General features: G+C 42.5%; 1 protein-coding gene across 4 annotated transcripts; it reads right to left on the reverse strand.

Moving 5' to 3' along the window:
* Positions 1-258: 258 nt before the first annotated feature.
* rfwd3 (ring finger and WD repeat domain 3) lies at positions 259-14827 on the reverse strand. Of its 4 annotated transcripts, none has more exons than XM_058074819.1 (14): positions 14774-14827; positions 13266-13435; positions 9093-9280; positions 7440-7690; positions 7336-7358; positions 4211-4399; positions 4047-4138; positions 3761-3875; positions 3443-3668; positions 3178-3328; positions 1572-1748; positions 1278-1492; positions 990-1204; positions 259-919 (listed from the first exon to the last, which is right to left on the reverse strand). In XM_058074819.1, the coding sequence occupies exons 3-14, from the start codon at positions 9278-9280 to the stop codon at positions 776-778; spliced, it is 1986 nt and encodes a 661-aa protein (XP_057930802.1). In that variant the 5' UTR covers positions 13266-13435; positions 14774-14827; the 3' UTR covers positions 259-775. The 4 variants fall into 4 exon arrangements, with proteins under 4 accessions (XP_057930802.1, XP_057930803.1, XP_057930799.1 ...); XM_058074820.1 differs by having other exon boundaries at positions 1026-1204; positions 7336-7361; XM_058074816.1 differs by having other exon boundaries at positions 7336-7361; positions 14774-14825.
* Positions 14828-19508: the final 4681 nt, after the last annotated feature.

Below are 19508 nucleotides of genomic sequence, written 5' to 3' on the forward strand. Positions count from 1 at the left end.
GCGCATGCGTCAATATGATAAATAGAAGGGATAAATAGAAATGTTTCAGTAATGTGAAGAGATATAAGAAAATTAGGCTAACATTGTGTTTTTATCGTGAGATAAGAAACATATGGTTTATTTCACAAATAGACTGCAGGCTCGGTTTGAGTAATGTCACAATGTTCCTTAACCGTGATCTGCAAACAAATCTTTAATCTTTAAGAATTCTCACTCAACATGCTTGGCTGTTTTGTTTGGGGAGAAGCCAAGACAGACTTAAAAACTTTGTATTTTATTAATTTAAAGAAAAAACAATGACTGACACATCCAAACACACACACACACACACACACAAACATAAAATACTGTCTGTAAATATGAAAGAGTATGTTTTACTGTACAAACGCTAAGATTTCTGGCCAGATTAAATGAATCCAGCTGGTTGTTGGTGGTGAGTTCAAGGCCACTGAATCTGACAATTCAGTTGTGTGTCTGCAGAAGCACAATGAAAATCTCTCTCACACTAAAAACTGTAAAAGGTAAATGTACATGTGTTGTGATGAACCCAGTAGACCTGGCGCCTCATCTCACATAACATAAGTATAGAAGCCCTGTACACAAAAACAATCAGCGAGTGTTTTTGGCAATTTGTAGTTTCAGGCAAAACTGCTATGATGGTCAAAGGTCCCCAAGTTATTTCAAAATAAAATAACTGAAAAACACTTGAAAATATTCTATGACTTCTGCTATGTAAACAGTTTAGCGACATTCTGTTCCCGCGAGCCGCCTTCCTTCACTTCCACTTGTAGAGCTTCATCATCTTCTCTGTTAGCGCCACCAGGAAGTGCTCGCCATTCACCTGGAACGGAGTGATGTCTAACACCGGGAGGTCGGCCGAAAGCTTCTGGAGCAGAGTGCCACTGGCTGCCTCCCACACCTGAGGGGGAAGCTCAGGAGGTGAAGTTTTAGGACACGCACGCACACACGCACACACGCACAATTTGTACCATCATGGAGTTGGATGCCTCATCTCCAGCACACACCAGGGCTCCGCCTCCATCCGGACTGTTGAAGATAGCGTTCTTGGTGAGAAATTTGCATGATGTGCCAGCACTGAACGTCTGCACGGGTGAGCAGGAGCAGCTGGGCGGCTGGTTGAGGTCCTCCTGGGGTGCTCGGGTCAAAGCCATTAGGACGCAGCGCAGAGTTGGGTTGAAGCGTCCTGTAGACAGTCAGCATAAACACCGTTAAGAGATATAAAGATAAGAGGCTGTGCAATGGTGCAGGGTTCTCACCGGGTCGGTAGGTGACCAGGCAGTGCCTGCTTTCCGTATCCACCTGGATGTCGGTGCAGCCTCCTGGCTCCAGCGGCAGCATGTGCGGCTTGTACGTGCTCTCGCCAACCTGTTCCCAGAAGCAGCCGCCTCCTGGGGAGCCAGCGATCAGGCCACCACACGGGAAAGAGCTGGACGCTGCCTTTGGGATGTAGCAGAGAGATGCAACTGGAGTCCTAGAAAATATTGAAAGATGTTTGGGGGTGGGGCTATGATGCCAGACATCCATTGTTCGATGTTAAACAATGCACGGACCTGGAGCGGAGCGGCTCAAGCTCCTGGACATGCATGCTGGTGTCTCTTATGTCGTAGACCAGAACCGACCCATTGCTCAGACCGGCGTAGATATAATTGGTGTTGTCCAAACACCAGCAGCAGCTCCACACGGGTTTCCCGGCATTGTAAGTCTGAACCACTGTGCTGGTCAGCAGGCTGCGACACAGGCAATGACAAAGTGAAGTACATGCAAGGGTGCCCAGACTTTCCCAAGCGAGCACCACATAGTGAGAAAAAAAAGATGCCATTTTGATTTTGCAAAGCAACATGTAGGTATACTCAGAAGTTATACAGTTGTATGCACAGGTTTGGCCACCCCTGATAATTCCCACCATTTTCATTGATAAATGAATTAATATATGGGTCTATTATTTCATTTTGACAGATAGTGTTCCGTCGCTCTATCGTGTCATTTCGCAGATTTTTTTTCCTTATTACTACAGTATGTAAACACTGTTACTCTGATGGAGTCCATAAGGGCGATGCTGGAGAGCACCTCAACTGGTGATAGTGATAATGATAATGATAGTGCGACTTGGAGGGGCATGATTGGGAGGAATGGCCTCCCCGATCTGAACTAGTGCGTTGTGACATTATCAGACGTCTGTGCGAACCAATGTTTATCCATAACTAAACACCATGTTCGAACACAAGAATGTCCGTCCGTAAGTGCACTTGGCACCAGGACACCCGAGGCTGCAGGTCTATAATGACTTTGAAGTCGTATCATCAGAACTGCGTTCGCATGTTCTGGACACAGAGGTGAAGAGAGGGGCTGAGCTGAACGGATCACCACCTGGTAATGAATTGGACTAGATGATGGGGGCGGAAGGGGGACATACTCGGTAGACCCGAACATGTAGTGAGAGTGTGGTGGGAACGTCTGGCAGTTCGTCAAGTCTTCAACTCTTGCCTCCGGCAGAGCTTTGGTGCATGTTCAAAAGGGTGGAGTGCTCCCTCTGGGTTAGGAATGAAGTCCTGCCCCAGGTGTAGTAGGTCGGGGTCACGAGTGAGGGAAAGCCAGAGCGCAAGGTCGATATGCGGATCGCCGCATGCCTGTTAGCCCCCCCCCCTCCCCCTTTTTTTTTTTTTACCAATTAAGTTATTTTGTGGGCTCTCTGGCACCCAGGTGACCTTGGAATTGTCATAACTTTTCCCCCTTATACGGGGCACCCCTGACCAATAGCACCAAACATAAATAAATTCAAAATGTACAGTTAGTCCATGTGATCAGTATCACTATCAGCCGATTTCACTCATGGGTGATCAGTATCTGAATCGGCAGCATAAAACCCTGATCAGAGCATACTGAATTTTCAATATTTTTACCTTATTCTCATAACCCAACTTTTTCTCCAACCTAAGCGATATTTTTCCTCATAAAATTATGTTATTGTAAAACTACGTTGTTTGGCTAACAACTTTTTCTATTCATATTTTGACTTTTTTCTTTTACAATTAGTACTGATTTTTCCATTGCTGGATTTTAAATGTAGTTTTCTGTTTAAATCATTAAATCATTGGGCAACACATTTTCAAATGTGTTGGACCATTAGTACTAGAGGCTGCTTGTGTAGGTCATCACCTGGTGAGTTTGATGGTGCAGTCCTGAGCGGCCGACAACAGCAGGCTGTCGTTCTTTCTGCTGAAACACAGACCTCTGATCTGATTGCTGTGGATGGGAATGTACTGGCTGGATTTAAGGTTGGCCAGGCTAACTTTCTTCACACCCCAGCCTGATGAAAAGCATACAAGGGTTCCTGTGTTAGTCTAAAAAGGGACCGGGACCTCAACTACCAATCTTGTTAACGTTCCATTGACAGACAGTTAGACCAGACCGGGGATCTCACCAGGCACGAGTGCTGCGTGAGGCGAAGGCTGCGAGGCCAGCAGGCCGCTCAGGGCTTCGCAGTAAGACAAAACTCTGCAGCCTCCATTCTGAGACACCAGAACTGCATCGAAGAAGCTGTACAGCGGCACCTTGGGACGGTCAGGGCCACAGTGGAGCGAGGAGGAGGAAGGGTAGGAGGCGGCAGCTGAGCCCCGCCCGGCTGGTGCCATCTGAGCTCTGAGCTCCTACAAAACAAGGAATGACCACAATGTGTCCATGAGTGGTTTCCTAACATTTGTAGAGACATGTGAAATGAGGCCGCAGGGAGTCAAGAAACCTGGAGTTCCTGTTGTGCTTGTCCATACTTGTTGCTAACCACCTGTAGTTTGAGTTTGTATTGAGCTGATTCCAGTTCAGCCTTCCTCCTCAGAGACTGCTCCTCCTCCAGGGACCTGCACGTAGACACACGTGCACATCAAGTAAAAAAAACAAAACAAAAACAAAGTTAACTTGTGAAGCATATACCGTATTTTCTGGACTATAAGTCGCAGGAACAGCCAAACTATGAAAAAAGTGTAAAAAGACTTATAGTCTGGAAAAAACGGTAAAATAGGTCTACTTACTTCTTTAGGCTCTCGTGCTCACTGTTGTCCATGGCTCTCAGCTTTGGAGCGTAGAGCAGCAAGATGTCGGAGCGCTTGGCCTTCTTGTTGCACTGCACATTAGAAAGTACAAGAGAGTGAAGAATGTGCAGACATGTGTGACGTCAAGTTGCCACCTGACAGACCTGCGGACATTTGGCGGCAGAGCGCTGGGCAGTCAGCCACCGCTGGATACAGGTAAAGCCAAAGAGGTGTCCGCAGCGCAGAGCAGCGATGCGGTGGTCTCCTGCCGCAGTCCACGCCTCGAAGCAGATGCTGCAGGTGTCACCTTCGCCCTCCTCACTGTGGGACGGTGGGTGAGGCAGGACAGGCGGCTGACAGAGAGACCATGACAGTGAACGACTGGAAGGTGGTTTCCAACATTGGTTCAACAACAAGGCCACAAAACTGAATGGGCAACAATAATCACCCTGGTAGTCAGAGCCTCTCCCCATATGGCAGGGGTCGGCAACATTTACTATTAAAAGAGCCATTTCACCCCCAATGCTCACTTAAGCTAGGTTCACACCGACGCCGAATCGATGGCGAATTAAATCGGCGAGCAAAGCGGCGGCAAAGCGTAACAAAGCTTAATGAAAGCGTAAAGACCGTAATACAGCGTAAGAAAGGTTTGAGCAATTCGGGACATTCGGCAAGAGCGCCAAAATTTTTTAAACTGTTTAAAAATTTGAGGCGATCTGTCACGAACTGCGTAAAGCGGGGAGAGCGTATTAAAGCTTATCAAAGCGTCACAAAGCTTATCAAAGTTTTGCTCAAAGCGTAGGAAAGCTTAACAGAGCTTGGTTCAAAGGATCAATGGATCTGCTGCATCTTTATATATTGTAGCGTCGTTGCCGACGCTATGGAAATTACACGACTGCGATCGCTGACAAGCTTTTTATTGCACAACAATAATACTGGCTACTGTCAGCCGTAACCATGCCGTTGCAACCACCGCCAGCTACACAACAGTACTTCCTCCACCAGACACGCCCCCACCCCCTGGTGCATTCACGGTCACCCGGAACAGTCGGACACCCAAGAGCACAACGTCAACATGAAAACGTCAGGGTCTCTACAATATGCTCTGGATTTCGGGATCTCGAAATTTTCCATTGCGTAACAGAGCTTAGGCGATCATGAGATTTTTTGAAAAATGACGCCGAATTCGTCACAGATTCAAAGTGCGACATTCGGCGTCGGTGTGAACGTAGCATAAAGGACAGACTGGAGCCGCAAAACATAACCTGACGTCTGAAGGGGGGCGGGGGGTATATATATTCATGGTTAGTTTACCGTGTTGGGGGAAGACCTGTAACATCCCAACCAAAGCAAGCAGCCAAACACCCGCTTCGCCTCAATTCCTCGAGCTCATCCAATCACTAGTCAGTCAGGATTCCTTTAGGGCAGGGGTGCTCACACTTTTTCAGCATGCGAGCTACTTTTAAAATGACCGAGTCAAAATGATCTACCCACTACAAAAATGCAAAACATCTATTTATTTTCAAATGTATTGAGGATTCTTTGTACGTACAATGTATGTTGATGTACCTTACATAACCAAATGAGCCAATATTGCAAAACACACATAATTAACTATTAACATTTTTTGTAATTACCTGAGTTTACTTTGATGACTTGCACTGAATTGAACCAGCCAGGGATGCATAGTCCGGACAGTAGCTGCTGATAGCCAGGTTAGCCAGGCAAACGCAATTCAAAAAAGACATTGTGAAAAAAAAGTCCACCTCCCATTCCGTATGGAAGTGATATGTTTTTGCCTTTTTACTTGGTTCAGTTACTTCACTCATTTTAGTGACCATAAACTTTAGCGAGGGCTTAAAATCTGACGCAATTCGCCGACTAGCTTAGCACTTTGCATCGTTGTTTACGCATGAGTGGTGACCTAAAGGTCAAAATTCAGTTGTCATCTGACTGGTTGTCCTGTATGTCAATCAAGTAACGGGGATGGATGATAGGCTGACATCGTAAGTTCTGCTGCACTTAGAGACGTTGTTTGATTTGATTGGTCACCCGAAGGGCAACATTCAGTTGTCATCTGAATGGCTGCCCTGTATATCAATCAAGTGACGGCATTGATGCTAGGATGATATTTTTTTAATGTCACGCCGCGATCGACCAGTACCACCTCCGCGATCGACCGGTAGATCGCGATCGACTTAATGAGCACCCCTGCTTTAGGGTCTCACAGAGAGTCTGATTTTTAAAAAACTCATTATTATATAAAGATGCGTATTTTCCCCATTCGGGTGTTACTTGAGCATTACGAAGGGAGCCACATGCGGCTCTGGAGCAGTGGGTTGCTGACGACTGCCATAGGGCACCTCATCACAAAACAAATTAAAAATTGACAGTTAATCCATGTGATCTGTATTGGTATCGGGTGATTTCACACATTGACAGCATAATCGGTAATTGTGATATGTAGTATTCTACTCTGGTTACTAGGTGTCAGTAAAGTTACATAAATGAGAAAACAGCCACCGCAGTGGTGGTGGGGCCGAACACGAATGTTATTCAGAACGGAACGAATAATTTTTTTTTTTTAACAAATAATTAATTTGAACATTCATTCATTTTCTACCGCTTATCCTCGCAAGGGTCATGGGGGTGCTGGAGCCTATCCCAGCTGTCTTCAGACAAGAGGTGGGCTACACCCTGGACTGGTTGCCAGCCAATAACAGGGCACCCATGGACCCATGTTTTTGGAATGTGGGAGGAAACTGGAGTACCCGGAGAAAACCGACACATGCACAGGGAGAACATGCAAACTCCACACAGAGATGACCGAGGGTGGAATCAAACTCGCCGGAAAAAAACTCGCTGGCAATGGGATGGGCCCTTTATTTAAATTTGACAATACTATTGTTCATCTGCGATAATTTGTTGGACAATTATCATCCAGCAAAATGTGTTATCGTGACAACCCTAACTGCCACTTTCTCTCATACCGCACGATTGTATTGACTATTTTAGCATTTTTGAAACCGTGACTTTTTCATACCATGGCATACCTTGAGACCAGGAAACTGCTCATTCCTAGATGACACCGATTTTTTTTTTAGAGGCACCAGTGGTTATTTGCTTTTATACACCATCACTGCAGGAGACTGATTCAATGATTAATTGAAGTATTTACTTACAGACTATTATGCGGCACTGCTGATAGACTTGCAGAGAGATTTGCATTCCAAACTCATATCCCTCAATAAAAGATTGAATCTGATCTGATCTGATCAAGTGGCGTTACCTGGATGCTGCAAGGTTGTTCTGCTGCTGAAGACAAAAAGAACAAGAATGAAAGTTGATGTGATGCCATGTTGAAATAAAAAAGGCACTGGCGGTCTCACTCACAACGGTTGGGATCTGTTCCTTCTTGTACATGTGTGTCATTAGCGTTGTGGAGGTTAGCATGGGGGGGCTCAGGTTCCGCGGTCTCCACAGGAGCGGCTTGCACGGCTGCTCTTTCTTCCTCTGACTCGCTGACCTCCGTGCTGCTGGACTGTGAGTCGACTACAGTGGCGGCAGGTGCTCGCAACCGGAAGTCTGGAAACCCCCTGGAGGGCGATGCAGTCTGGCTGGAATAGTGCACTCGGAGGCCCTGTCTGGCACAGCAAAATAAGCGGTGGGGTGTTAAAAGACAACTGTAATTTTATTTTGAAATTTTGCCCATCATCCACAATCCTTATGTGAAACATAACATGTACGTATTTCTTTCTCTTTTGTGTACGTTCTAGAGCAGGGGTGGGCAAACTACGGCCCGCGGGCCACATCAGGCCCGCCAAGCGTCTTCATCAGGCCCACAAGGCACTTCCAAATTCCTTTTGCAATCTGTAGCTTGTACAAAAAAAGTGATCCACAAAACAACACAACACGTCAACACACATAGAACCTACCCACTGCGCCATGTAGGCAAATAAATAAATATTTACGTATACCCATATATTCTGGCTGCAAGGCATGCAGGGTAATTTGTGGTACTCTCCCAACATTTTGCTAAATTTGTATTTTTGGATAGCAGGTTAATGTTTGCTTTAAACATTATTTTAGCTGTTTGAAAGCTGGACGGTGAGCTCGTGGTTAGCGTGCAGGCCACACAGCTAGGACACCCGAGTTAAATTCCACCGTCTGGCATCTCTGTGTGGAATTTGCATGTTCTTCCCGTTCATGCATGGGTTTTCTCCGGGTACTCCGGTTTCCTCCCACATTCCAATAACGTGCTAGGTTAATTGGGCGACTCCAAATTGTCCAAAGGTATGAATGTGAGTGTGAATGGTTGTTTGTCTATATGTGTCCTGTGATTAGCTGGCTACCAGTCCAGGGTGAACCCCGCCTCTCACCAAAGACAGCTGGGATAGGCTCCAGCACGCCCGCGACCCTAGTGACGATAAGTGGTAGTAAATGGATGGATGGATGGATATTTTACCAGACCAGCCAAAGTTAATAATTGCAATTTTAGGAACAAAGGGTTTATATGTTATCTATAATCGGCATTATAGATTTTTGTAGCTTGCTGAGTGAGTGTCCTTTTATAGATATTCCCCAAATCTCCACACAATAAGTTAGATATGGTAATACCAGTGAACAACAGACACGCTGTTTCTATGTGGCTGTTGTTGACGAGCATAGCAATGGCTCCTATTGGCTATATGAAATCAATGTGGCTAGGAAAGAAGTAATGATTAAAATTTTTTTTTTTAAAGTTACGATAATGTTTACGGAAAATTATAAAAAATGAAGCAAAATATTGTCACATGTTATCATGAAGGTACCTGTTAATGCATGATCACAGCATGTATAAATATAAAACCATAAAACCTTGTCCAGTGGCTTTATGGTCAAAATATGTGGGTCCCATTAAATCTATTATTGGATCCCTCATGCTAACTTGTTTTCTCTCTTTAGAACACACACAGAGAAGGGAAATAAATATGTGTTCATATTTCACTTGAGGATTGTGAATTTCCAAATAAAGTTTTCCTTTAAGCATGAAGGACTTCAACATACCTGAGCCTTCTGCGTGAGGCACCACGGCCTGTCCTTCTGTGACTGAAAGCCCAAGTGGCAGGAAGTCTCGGTTGCTGAAGAGACGTCGCCAGCGCTCTCTCATCACTGTCATCACCTTCGTCCACTTCAGTGCTGCTGCCAGAATCTGAGATGATCTCTTCCGGGGTATCAATCTCCATGGACTCCATCTGCAGTTCAATATCAAGCGATGGAGTGCAGCTTGCATGGTTTACCCATGTCAACACAACCTGCGCTACCCTTGCAGCTATTCATCTTCACTGTCAAACTTTAGAAAATGATACAAGAAGGGATTAAAAAAAAATAAAAATAGTTTCTTCAAAGCAATAGTAATTTATTGCCGCTCCACAGTATTAACCAGCGGTTCGAGCAGCACTTCCTATGCAAGCTCCCTGCAACATGACTGCCCAGGCAGAATGAGGGGGTAATACCGCTGTACCTACAAAGCCAATTCATGCTGGTGGCACAAGTCCAGTGGAAACCAACTTTGAGGCCCATTGCAGCACCCAGCACGTTGGTGTGTAAACCTGACAAATGGATTGGCCCGATGTTGTGGCGGAAGACGACAATATCCAATCTACATAAATATGGGATCGGCCGCCGATCCTGAAGTTTGGCTGATAAAAAGAACAGTTATGGCCATTTGAGTTGGACGCTGTTGACGAGTGGTGCTACACGACGCTAAAGTTGGCTTCCAACTTGCCGTTTTCTGTGACACTTCTTCATGTGAACAATTGTGAGATATTTTCGGTAAGACACTGACACGAACGATTGCATTTTCTGAAACCTTTATGTTATTTGTGGAAATGCCATAAAGGCACATTTAGACTTTTTTCGTTGGTCCCTATTCCATGCTAGACCTGGTGCTGTTACAAAACCACTAGCAATCTTCATAAAAGCACTTTGTTGTGAAAATGTTATAAAAGGTATTAATTTCTGTATGTTGTGCCTTAATTGCACGATCACAAACAGAAATCACAAATCATACACGGCGAAAGTGCTTCCCAAACCCAGGCAAAACCTCAATCAGACTTAATTGGTCCTGCAACGATGGTTATCGACTTACTTTGTCAAGTGCGGCTTTCAGCATTGTGCTAAGTGCGTGTTAAAAAGAAAGTTGCCGTTTCACCTCATTTTTCTACTTCTGGTAAAAATTTTAGCCGTCTTGACTGGTATATTTGACAAAAATCAGTATGTATTTATTATGGAGCGCTATGAGGAGTTCCCTCAAGATTATGACTGCTAAAAGCATCCACTAGGGCGTGGGGTGACCGCTGAAAATTCAACATGTGAATGTGTACTGATTATTATATTATATACGTATATTATTATATATTATATTAACTACCCTGTATATACCTCCCTACTCAACTTTTCATTTTTCAATGGTTGACACTGCACACCTGACACATTAACACTTAAATAAAAATAAAAGATAAAATAAAATAAATAAATTGAAGCAACAACTTTTGTTTTTGATGATTTGTATCATGTTGTGACCACTAAATGGCAGTATTTGCATGGCGACTTTTTTCCTCCATTATATAATAAAACAAGTGTTTAAATGCAGGTGATTAATGCCTGAGAGTGTTTATTCCTCCAGCAACTATTGCAATATAAGCAGACTAACAGGCTGAGTATTCAGGCAAAGACTCCTAGCTGTGTAATTTAAATCTGCAAACATAAATGATTAATATTTCATATTGCAGACTATATATTTTACACGTAACAGTCCACCTGATATTATTGTATCTGTAAAATTGTCATGCAATCTGCTATTATTATTTATTATTTTATATTTATATTTAAATATTTCAAAAATAATAAAATATTATAATTAAAATAAAATTAAAATAATAATTATTATATTATTATTATGTAAAATATGCAAATATAACAATATTATTATAAATAATTAATATAATAATTAGCATTAATATAATAAATAATAATCATAATAGTTATAATAATAATAATATAATAATTATTATTTTAATTTTTATTATTATTATGTGCTTGTGTCTCTTTTTTCAGGAGCACTTTGTAAACAACTGACCATGTCAAACAACAAAATTGACACAACCATCAAAAGGTTGGCTCAGGCCATGATGCCAGGTTGTATGTTGAGTAAATAAAATATTTAAATACTTAATTAAAGTAATAATAATTACTTTAATTAATAATTAAATACTTTTGAAAGATTGGGCGGGCCGTATTCAAACACTTGGCGGGCCGGATGTGGCCCCCGGGCCGTAGTTTGCCCACCCCTGCTCTAGATGGTCAGGAGGTGCTTCCAGATGACTGGAAAACTACAGCAAATGTGATCAGGGAGACAGGTAGGAGAGTACTTGGTGTGTCATCTGGAAAGAAAACAGACAACAAGACTTGGTGGTGGAATGAGGAGGAGCATAAATACAGCGGAAACAGTTAGCTAAGAAGAAGTGGGACATGGACAGGACTGAAGAGAGTAGACAGGAGTACATAGAGATGAATCCTAAGGTGAAGGTACAGGTGGCAGAGGCCAAACAAGAGGTCTATGATGAACAGGAAGGAGGGAGAAATAGATCTATATAGGTTGACAAGGCAGAGAGACAGAGATGGAAAGGTTAGGGTGGTCAAGGGTAGGAATGGAAGTGTACTGACAGATGTCAATAGGGTGATGGAAAGAGTACTTTAAAGAGTTGATGTATGAGGAAAACGAGAGAGAAGGAAGAGTATAAGAGGTGTTGAGAACCAGGAAGTAGCAACAGGAAGTGAGAAGAGCATTGAAAAGGATGAAGAGTGGGAAGGCACTGATAGATGAGGTTAGAAAAGAATCTCCATGGACTACGATGATAGCAGATGACATTGTGATTTGTAGTGAGAGTTGAGGTTTGCCCTGGAAAAGAATGAAGAATAGCCGGGCTATATGTGTGTGAATGAGAGGGACAAAGTGGAAGAGTGAGGTTACAGGGAGAAGAGATACAGAAGGTGGAGAATTTTAAGTACTGTGGGTCAACTGTTCAGAACAATGGAGACTCTGAAAAGGAGGTAAAGAAGCGTGTGCAGGCAGGATGGAACGGGTGGACAAGTGTGTCAGACGGGATGTGTGATAGAAGAGTTTCAGCTAAAATGAAAGGAAGGGTATACAAAACTATGGTGATTCCGCCCTTTGTTGTTTGGTCTAGAGATGGTGCTACTGAGGAAAAGGCAGGAAGCAGAACTGGAGGTAGCAGAGATGAGGATGCTGAGGTTCTCATTGGGAGTGACCAGGATGGATAGGATCAGGAACGAGTACATCAGAGGGACATTACACATGAGAAGCCTTGGAAATAAAGTCAGAGAGGCCAGACTGGGATGGTTTGGACATGTCCAGAAGAGAAATAGTGAACATATTATAATTATAGAAGGATACTGCATTTAGAGCTGCCAGGTAGGAGGCATAGAGAGAGGAGGTTTATGGATGTAGTGAAGGAGGACATGAGGGTAGTTAGTGTGAAAGAGACAGATGACAGGGTTGGATGGAAGCGATTTATTTGCAGGGCGACCCCTGAAGGGAAAGCCGAAAGAGAAATAAATATTTTATATCTGGTGCTGGAATGACCATATCTAATGTATTCCCTACCCTTACCCTCCCTTACCTATAGATTGGTTAATATCATCAGGGAATGCTCTTTTTTCATCCATGTCCCTATTATCAATAAACGGTGACACCGTATCCGAATTAGTTAAACAGTGGCTCTTTCGTAGTCCATTTTAAAATGAAAGCCGGACACAACCTAGTCAAGGCTGGAACATAGTTCTTCGCCTAAGTTACCATGGTGATGCAGTTGCTTTAAAAGAAACTACCCTCGCTGAACACGCAAGTCTTCCTACTGAATACAGCTAGCTAACCCACTAAAATCGCTCCGCAGAAAATCCCCTTGAGGTCTGTAGATTAATCTAGTCGAATCGGAAACTAACGCCAGTGACATTGGTCGGAAATACGCAAGCCTCGCTATAGTCAGCAAGTTTTGACTTGTGGCTGAACAGCAACTTGTTTCGAACTGCTTGCGAAATGCTAACTGCTTTAGCAAGTAGTCAGCTGCTAACAAAAACACCCGCGCTGGTTGCTAACTCATAGCGTCTCACTCAATACTGTACTAGCTGCTAACCGCCAAGCTGCTGCAAACTTACCGAACAGGAAGTTCGCACGTTTCAGTCGTTCTGCAAATTTTGCGTCATGTCTCGAAGAATCCGGTCCTGTGGACAACTTGCAATGGACTGGCGGATAACCGGGCCAGGACAAGACTATCCGTCGAATCTCCCGGTGAAGAGCAAGGAGATTATACAATAAGAGAGACCACCTGGAAACAGCTTCCGTATTATTCCATGGGTGGGTTTGGCCGCCATTTTAGAGTGCAGAATCCAGAAAATTTACATTAAAAACATACCCTCTGCACACTGCTCAGTCATTAATTGCTCAAATAGTCGGTTCAAAAGACCAGATTTGTCATTTTTGACGTTCCCCCACAACAAAGACAGGTATGTGTGATAATAATGTTATTGATTCATAACACTGGTTGTTGTAAATAAACAGAATATTGGACTTGTGTGTTTATTGTATGGGACTCCCACACAGTATATCTTTAAACTAATTTGTTTCTCTGGGTGATTAGCTGAAAAGTCAGTGATGATTATAGTCTTTCAAATGTATTAACCCAGTCCAGGGTTAATATAGCTGGGATAGGCCTCAGCATACCCTAGTGAGGATAAGCAGCATGGAAAAAAATGGTTGAAAATGTATTAACAATGCCATTACTGACATAAACGTTGCATTGTGCAAATTATTCAAATATACATATAATATTAATACTTTTAAATCAAAGTTATATTGTTCTTAATGGTCTTGAAAAATAATCAGATTTGTAAAAAAAAAAAAAAAAGAATGGTAATGAATGACATGTCATGACATGTGTGGTCCTACCCACACTTGCAGCTTATTTTCTTATATTCTTAATGTTTCATTATATACATACTTAATATGTAATAATGATATTGCTTGTTAAGACTTAGTAACACTGTAAGGAAGGAAAAATGCTGCAGCCCATCCCAGCTGACTTTGAGCGAGAGGTGGGGTACACCCTGAACTGGTCACCAGCCAATCACAGAGAGGAGAAATAATTTAAAATAATGTTTATTATTTATTTAACTATTATTATAACGTATTATTATTTTGTTTGATGGTTGTTAAGTGTTAGTAACACTGAAAGGAATGAAATATATATTATGCTATTATATAATAAAATCAACATATATTTATATATATATATATATGTATATATATATATATACGTATATATATATATATGTATATATATATATACGTATATATACGTATATATATATATATATATATATATATATATATATATATATATATATATATATATATATATATATATATATATATATATATATATATATATATATATATATATATATATATATATATATATATATATATATATATATATATATATATATATATATATATATATATATATATACATACATACATACATACATACACACACACACACACATATATATATGGCCACCTCTTTTGCACTCTGGCGGACTTTCAACTCCATGCTGTTCAATTCGTTTGCGGGAAAGGTGAAGGTGAAGAAAATGAACCCTACCTTAACTCTACAGTCCTTGGTGAGGAGCGCACACTTCCCGCCCATTCTACTTTTACGTCACCAGCCAAAGATCGCTCTTTGAAGAGATGAACTTGTCTCTTTGTGTCATATAAAACACTAATGCCATCTAGGGTTATTAAAGTGCAACAACATCCAATATGGGTTTGTTTATTGTTTTTTATTCCGTTATGTATTTATTTTGCTTTTAAAAAAAAAAAAACTTATGTATTTATTATCATCTTGCAATTTGTATCAGTTATTATGAATTTGTTCATAAGAGAGTCCTCCATGTCAAAATATATGACTAAATCCAAGTTGTGCACGTTTTGCCATTTTAAAATGTAAATGTATTCCAAATAGATCTGAGACGATTGCTGATCGCTACCTGGGACCTGGGTTCAACGGCATCTTTTGACCAAACTGCATTTGGAGGGTGAGCAAAGCGGGCAGACATGGCGTCCGTAGAAGTTGTGAGACTTTTATTCAATCAATTAGCAAATGTGGATGCTTATGTACAATGAATATGAGAACTTGGGCAACATTTCAACTCATTAGCAATTGGATAATGTTATTTTGGTGAAGCATTAAGTGGTGTGGCTAAGAAGCTAAAAGACGTAGCGGTAGCTTTAACTAGCTAACAATCAATCACGTCAGTCATTGTACTGGCTGCTAAAAGCGGCTTCCAATAAATTATAGCTGGTTGTACATATTCTAAATAAATACATTTAATAAAAGTAGTGGTACTTTATTTCTTAAAAGTGTAAACATCGTGCATGATTGTATTGTAATGAACCTTAGGGGGATTATGTGTTATGTGTTGTATTTGCGCATGTGTTGCCATGGAGAGATATGTTCCAGAGTTGGGAAGGAAAAGGGGTGACGGACAGGAAGTGAGGCAGAACCTGCATGTTAGGTAGTTGTAGGCATCGGTTATGGCCATGACATTAGCCCTTGTTAGGAATCCTTGTTCTTTGGACCTTAATAAAAAAAGAGCCAAAAGCCAAAGAGCTACGTATCCAGACCCAGCTGGAGCAACCCGGCACACTGAGTGAGGCTCTGGAGCTGGCGTCGGGTGGATCGACAACTGGGCGCAACAACCTTCCAATTGGCAGATGGGTGCCGTTGGCATGCAAATCGCCTAAAACATGTTCCAGCTCCAGTGAACCCTTCTCCATGTCCAACTCCAGCAGCAGTTCTTGAGTGTCAGACTGGACCTGAATGTCACCACGAGGGTGGTGGGGAGCCACTGGGTGGGAATGACCAGCCAGTGCGCCCACAGCGAGCCAGGGCCCACCAATCTGGCATGGTGACTATGTCATGGGTAATTGAGTGGGCGGGGTCATTGATGTTTGTTCCAGGGGAGGGGCAAAATGTTATGTTCATACATGAGTGTGTGGATTGTGAGGGGTTACTGTTCCTTTAAGGCTTGGAGTGTAACGATTAATATAAATGGTGTTGGGGGAAGTTAAATAGTGACGTCAAGCATCCGACAGGTTGTGGTTACTGTCTAGTGCAGGGGTGGGCAAACTACGGCCCGGGGGCCACATCCGGCCCGCCAAGTGTTTGAATACGGCCCGCCTGTTCTTTCCAAAGTATTTCATTTAAACTCAACATACAACCTGGCATCACGGCTTGAGCCAACCTTTTGATGGTGGAAGTAGCTGTTTTATCAATTTCGTTATTTGATGTGGTCTGTTGTTTACAAAATTCATTCATTCATTCATTTTCTACCGCTTATCCTCACTGGGCTCCAAAATGATTGTTTGTCTATGTGTATATATACAAAATGCTTCTGAAAAAAGGGACACAAACACATAATAATAAAAATAATAATAATAAAATAATTCATTCATTCATTCATTTTCTACCGCTTTTTCCTCACGAGGGTCGCGGGGGATGCTGGAGCCTATCACAGCTGTCTATGGGCAAGAGGTGGGGTACAACCTGGACTAGTCGCCAGCCAATCACAGGGCATATATAGACAAACAACCATTCACACTCACATTCATACCTATGGACAATTTGGAGTGGCCAATTAACCTAGCATGTTTTTGGAATGTGGGAGGAAACCGGAGTACCCGGAGGAAACCCACGCATGCACGGGGAGAACATGCAAACTCCACACAGAGATGGCCGAGGGTGGAATTGAACCCTGGTCGCCTCGCTGTGAGGTCTGTGCGCTAACCTAATAATAATAATAATAAATGTAATTTATAACACACTTTACATCAAATAAATGATCTCAAAGTGCACATATAGCAGATTGCATGACACTTTTACGTGTAAAAATGGGTTACTTGTAAAATACTATAGATTCTGGCCCCCCCTGTCAATTTAGTTAAATCAATGCGGCCCGCGAGTCAAAAAGTTTGCCCACCCCTGGTCTAGTGCACAGACACCACAAGTATTAATATATTGTTTTAATACAATGTCAATGTTTTGAAACTCTACGACATAGCATACTTGAATGTCTTAAAGACAGACTACAGAGGCTACTTGGAAAATCTTCTCTTGACTTTGACTACTTGGAATATCTGCAATCAACAATACATCTTAATTGATGCAGCATCCCAAATCCTGGATATACCTACCGCCATAACACAGGGTCTTACGGAATTAGAGAGACTTGCATGTGTTGCAATTGAAGCGGATCAATGTCCAATTTTGTACAATGTTGTACAAAGAGAAATTAAAGTTATTTGTTGATTTTCTTGTCTTTTGGAAATACCTCTTCCAATAAAATGTGTAGCCAGCCTATTTGGAGTTAGCGAGGCTACAGTCTTCTGAAGAATGAAGGAAAATGGCATTTCAACAAAGACATTGTTTAGCTCAATGTCAGATGAAAACCTGGACAATAACGTTGCTGGTATTAAAGTCAGATTCCATCATGCAGGATACAGACTTATCAAAGGACTCCTGCAATCTGAGGGCCATCACAGTAGCACAGAATTAAGGGCTGTATGTACAGAATTGACTCCGTTGGTGTACTGTAACGACTGACACGTATGTGGTGTACAGTGCGGTGAAGTTATTCTGTCAAAGGACCATTGTCACTTGTCCATATAGACAGCAATCACAAACTAAAAAAGTTAGTGTGATTTCTGACTTGAATGTGTAGTAGTTATTTTTGCATACAGTTGTGTACTGCTCACCAGTGTATTTAATGTAGTTCAGAATTATTCAGAGAATGTTTAATATCTAACACAACGCACAGTTTACGTCTCTGATTGCTTAGTGTTTTTTTACAACAGGTACAACATTGTCATATTTGGCGGTGGGGATGGTGTTGCGGAAAAAAAATTCTATCATCATGAGTAGGAAATGGAATGCCTGAAATAAATCCAGAACTCTGGCAGTTTTTATTACCTTTGCAAACCAAAGGGGTCAGACAACACACGTATGCGTGGCGGTCTGTAGGTGTCTGGCCAAGAGTGGCCTTTTGGCGGGAACTCTTATACTCCATAGCACGCAAATTAATTACATTACAAGAGAAAGGAGGCGGCACGGCGGTCGAGTGGTTAGCGCACAGACCTCACAGCTAGGAGACCAGGGTTCAATTCCACCCTCGGCCATCTCTGTGTGGAGTTTGCATGTTCTCCCCGTGCATGCGTGGGTTTTCTCCGGGTACTCCGGTTTCCTCCCACATTCCAAAAACATGCTAGGTTAATTGGCGACTCCAAATTGTCCATAGGTATGAATGTGAGTGTGAATGGTTGTTTGTCTATATGTGCCCTGTGATTGGCTGGCGACCAATCCAGGGTGTACCCCGCCTCTCGCCCGAAGACAGCTTGGATAGGCTCCAGCACCCCCCGCGACCCTCATGAATGAATGAATGAATGAGAAAGGAGAAATTCTTGCCACTCCCCCGATGCCGCCCTCATGTATGGGGGTTAACCTCCACTCCTAACCTAACCTACATTCTTCTGGCATGGTTTATCGCACCCACGCTAGATAACCTCCTAGGTTCAACCATTTGGTGGGAACTCCTGATGTCTCCTGTCCCATGAAGGGGGAGCTTAGATCAAAGAATGACCTCCTTCGACACCGTTCGTAACCCCAGGTTACAGATAGCCTCCTGCTGTGCCACCATCCTTGAAGGGACAGCAGTATGTGCTTGGATGCAAGAGGCGTAAAGTAATGCAATAGTGTGTAACCTACTAACTTGTACTTGTACTAGTATTTACGTATAGATTAAAGATTAACATTTTTAACAAAATTTCTGAATTGAGCGTTTGTAGAGAGCTGTGTGGATGGCTGTGATTCAAGTCAACTATAAAGTTCTACATGACCTGGAAGAAGATGGACTACTTGACATCTCCAACAGTGTCCACTTGTTTTGCCTCCACTACGTCTTCCTGCCCCGCCTCAAGGATGACCTGGCAAAGTTCTCCAATGGTTGGACAACCACCCATTATGCACTGAAGAAAATTGAACACTGAACCAACTGTGGGTCTGTCATGGGCCTTATGAAAACCCACACCAGAGAGCCAGACAATCTTGAACAGGTACACATGCAATAGTTAAGGGGCATTCAAGTAGCTTTCTGAAAGCTTTCACTCACAACATAAATTGTGTTGAATGTTTTTGCAGCTTGTTGAGGATAACAACTGGGAAGGTGTTGGGAGTCTGCAGGAGTCGCATCCGGAATTGAAGTCCCAGAGATTTCCTGTCCATTCATTTGGTTATGAAGAAATGGACCATCTTAGTGCTACTATAAACCCAAGAGGACAATCAC

Source organism: Doryrhamphus excisus, chromosome 6 (genome assembly GCF_030265055.1).
Source record: "Doryrhamphus excisus isolate RoL2022-K1 chromosome 6, RoL_Dexc_1.0, whole genome shotgun sequence".
Taxonomy (NCBI): domain Eukaryota; kingdom Metazoa; phylum Chordata; class Actinopteri; order Syngnathiformes; family Syngnathidae; genus Doryrhamphus; species Doryrhamphus excisus.

Coding starts and splice junctions, on each gene's coding strand:
- rfwd3 (XM_058074816.1), bottom strand. CDS start 9,280: ATGGAGTCCATGGAGATTGATACCCCGGAAGAGATCATCTCAGATTCT. Junction 3,669..3,760: donor AAGCACAACAGGAACTCCAG/GTTTCTTGACTC, acceptor CTTGTTTTGTAG/GAGCTCAGAGCTCAGATGGC. Junction 1,749..3,177: donor TGCACCATCAAACTCACCAG/GTGATGACCTAC, acceptor CCTGTGTCGCAG/CCTGCTGACCAGCACAGTGG.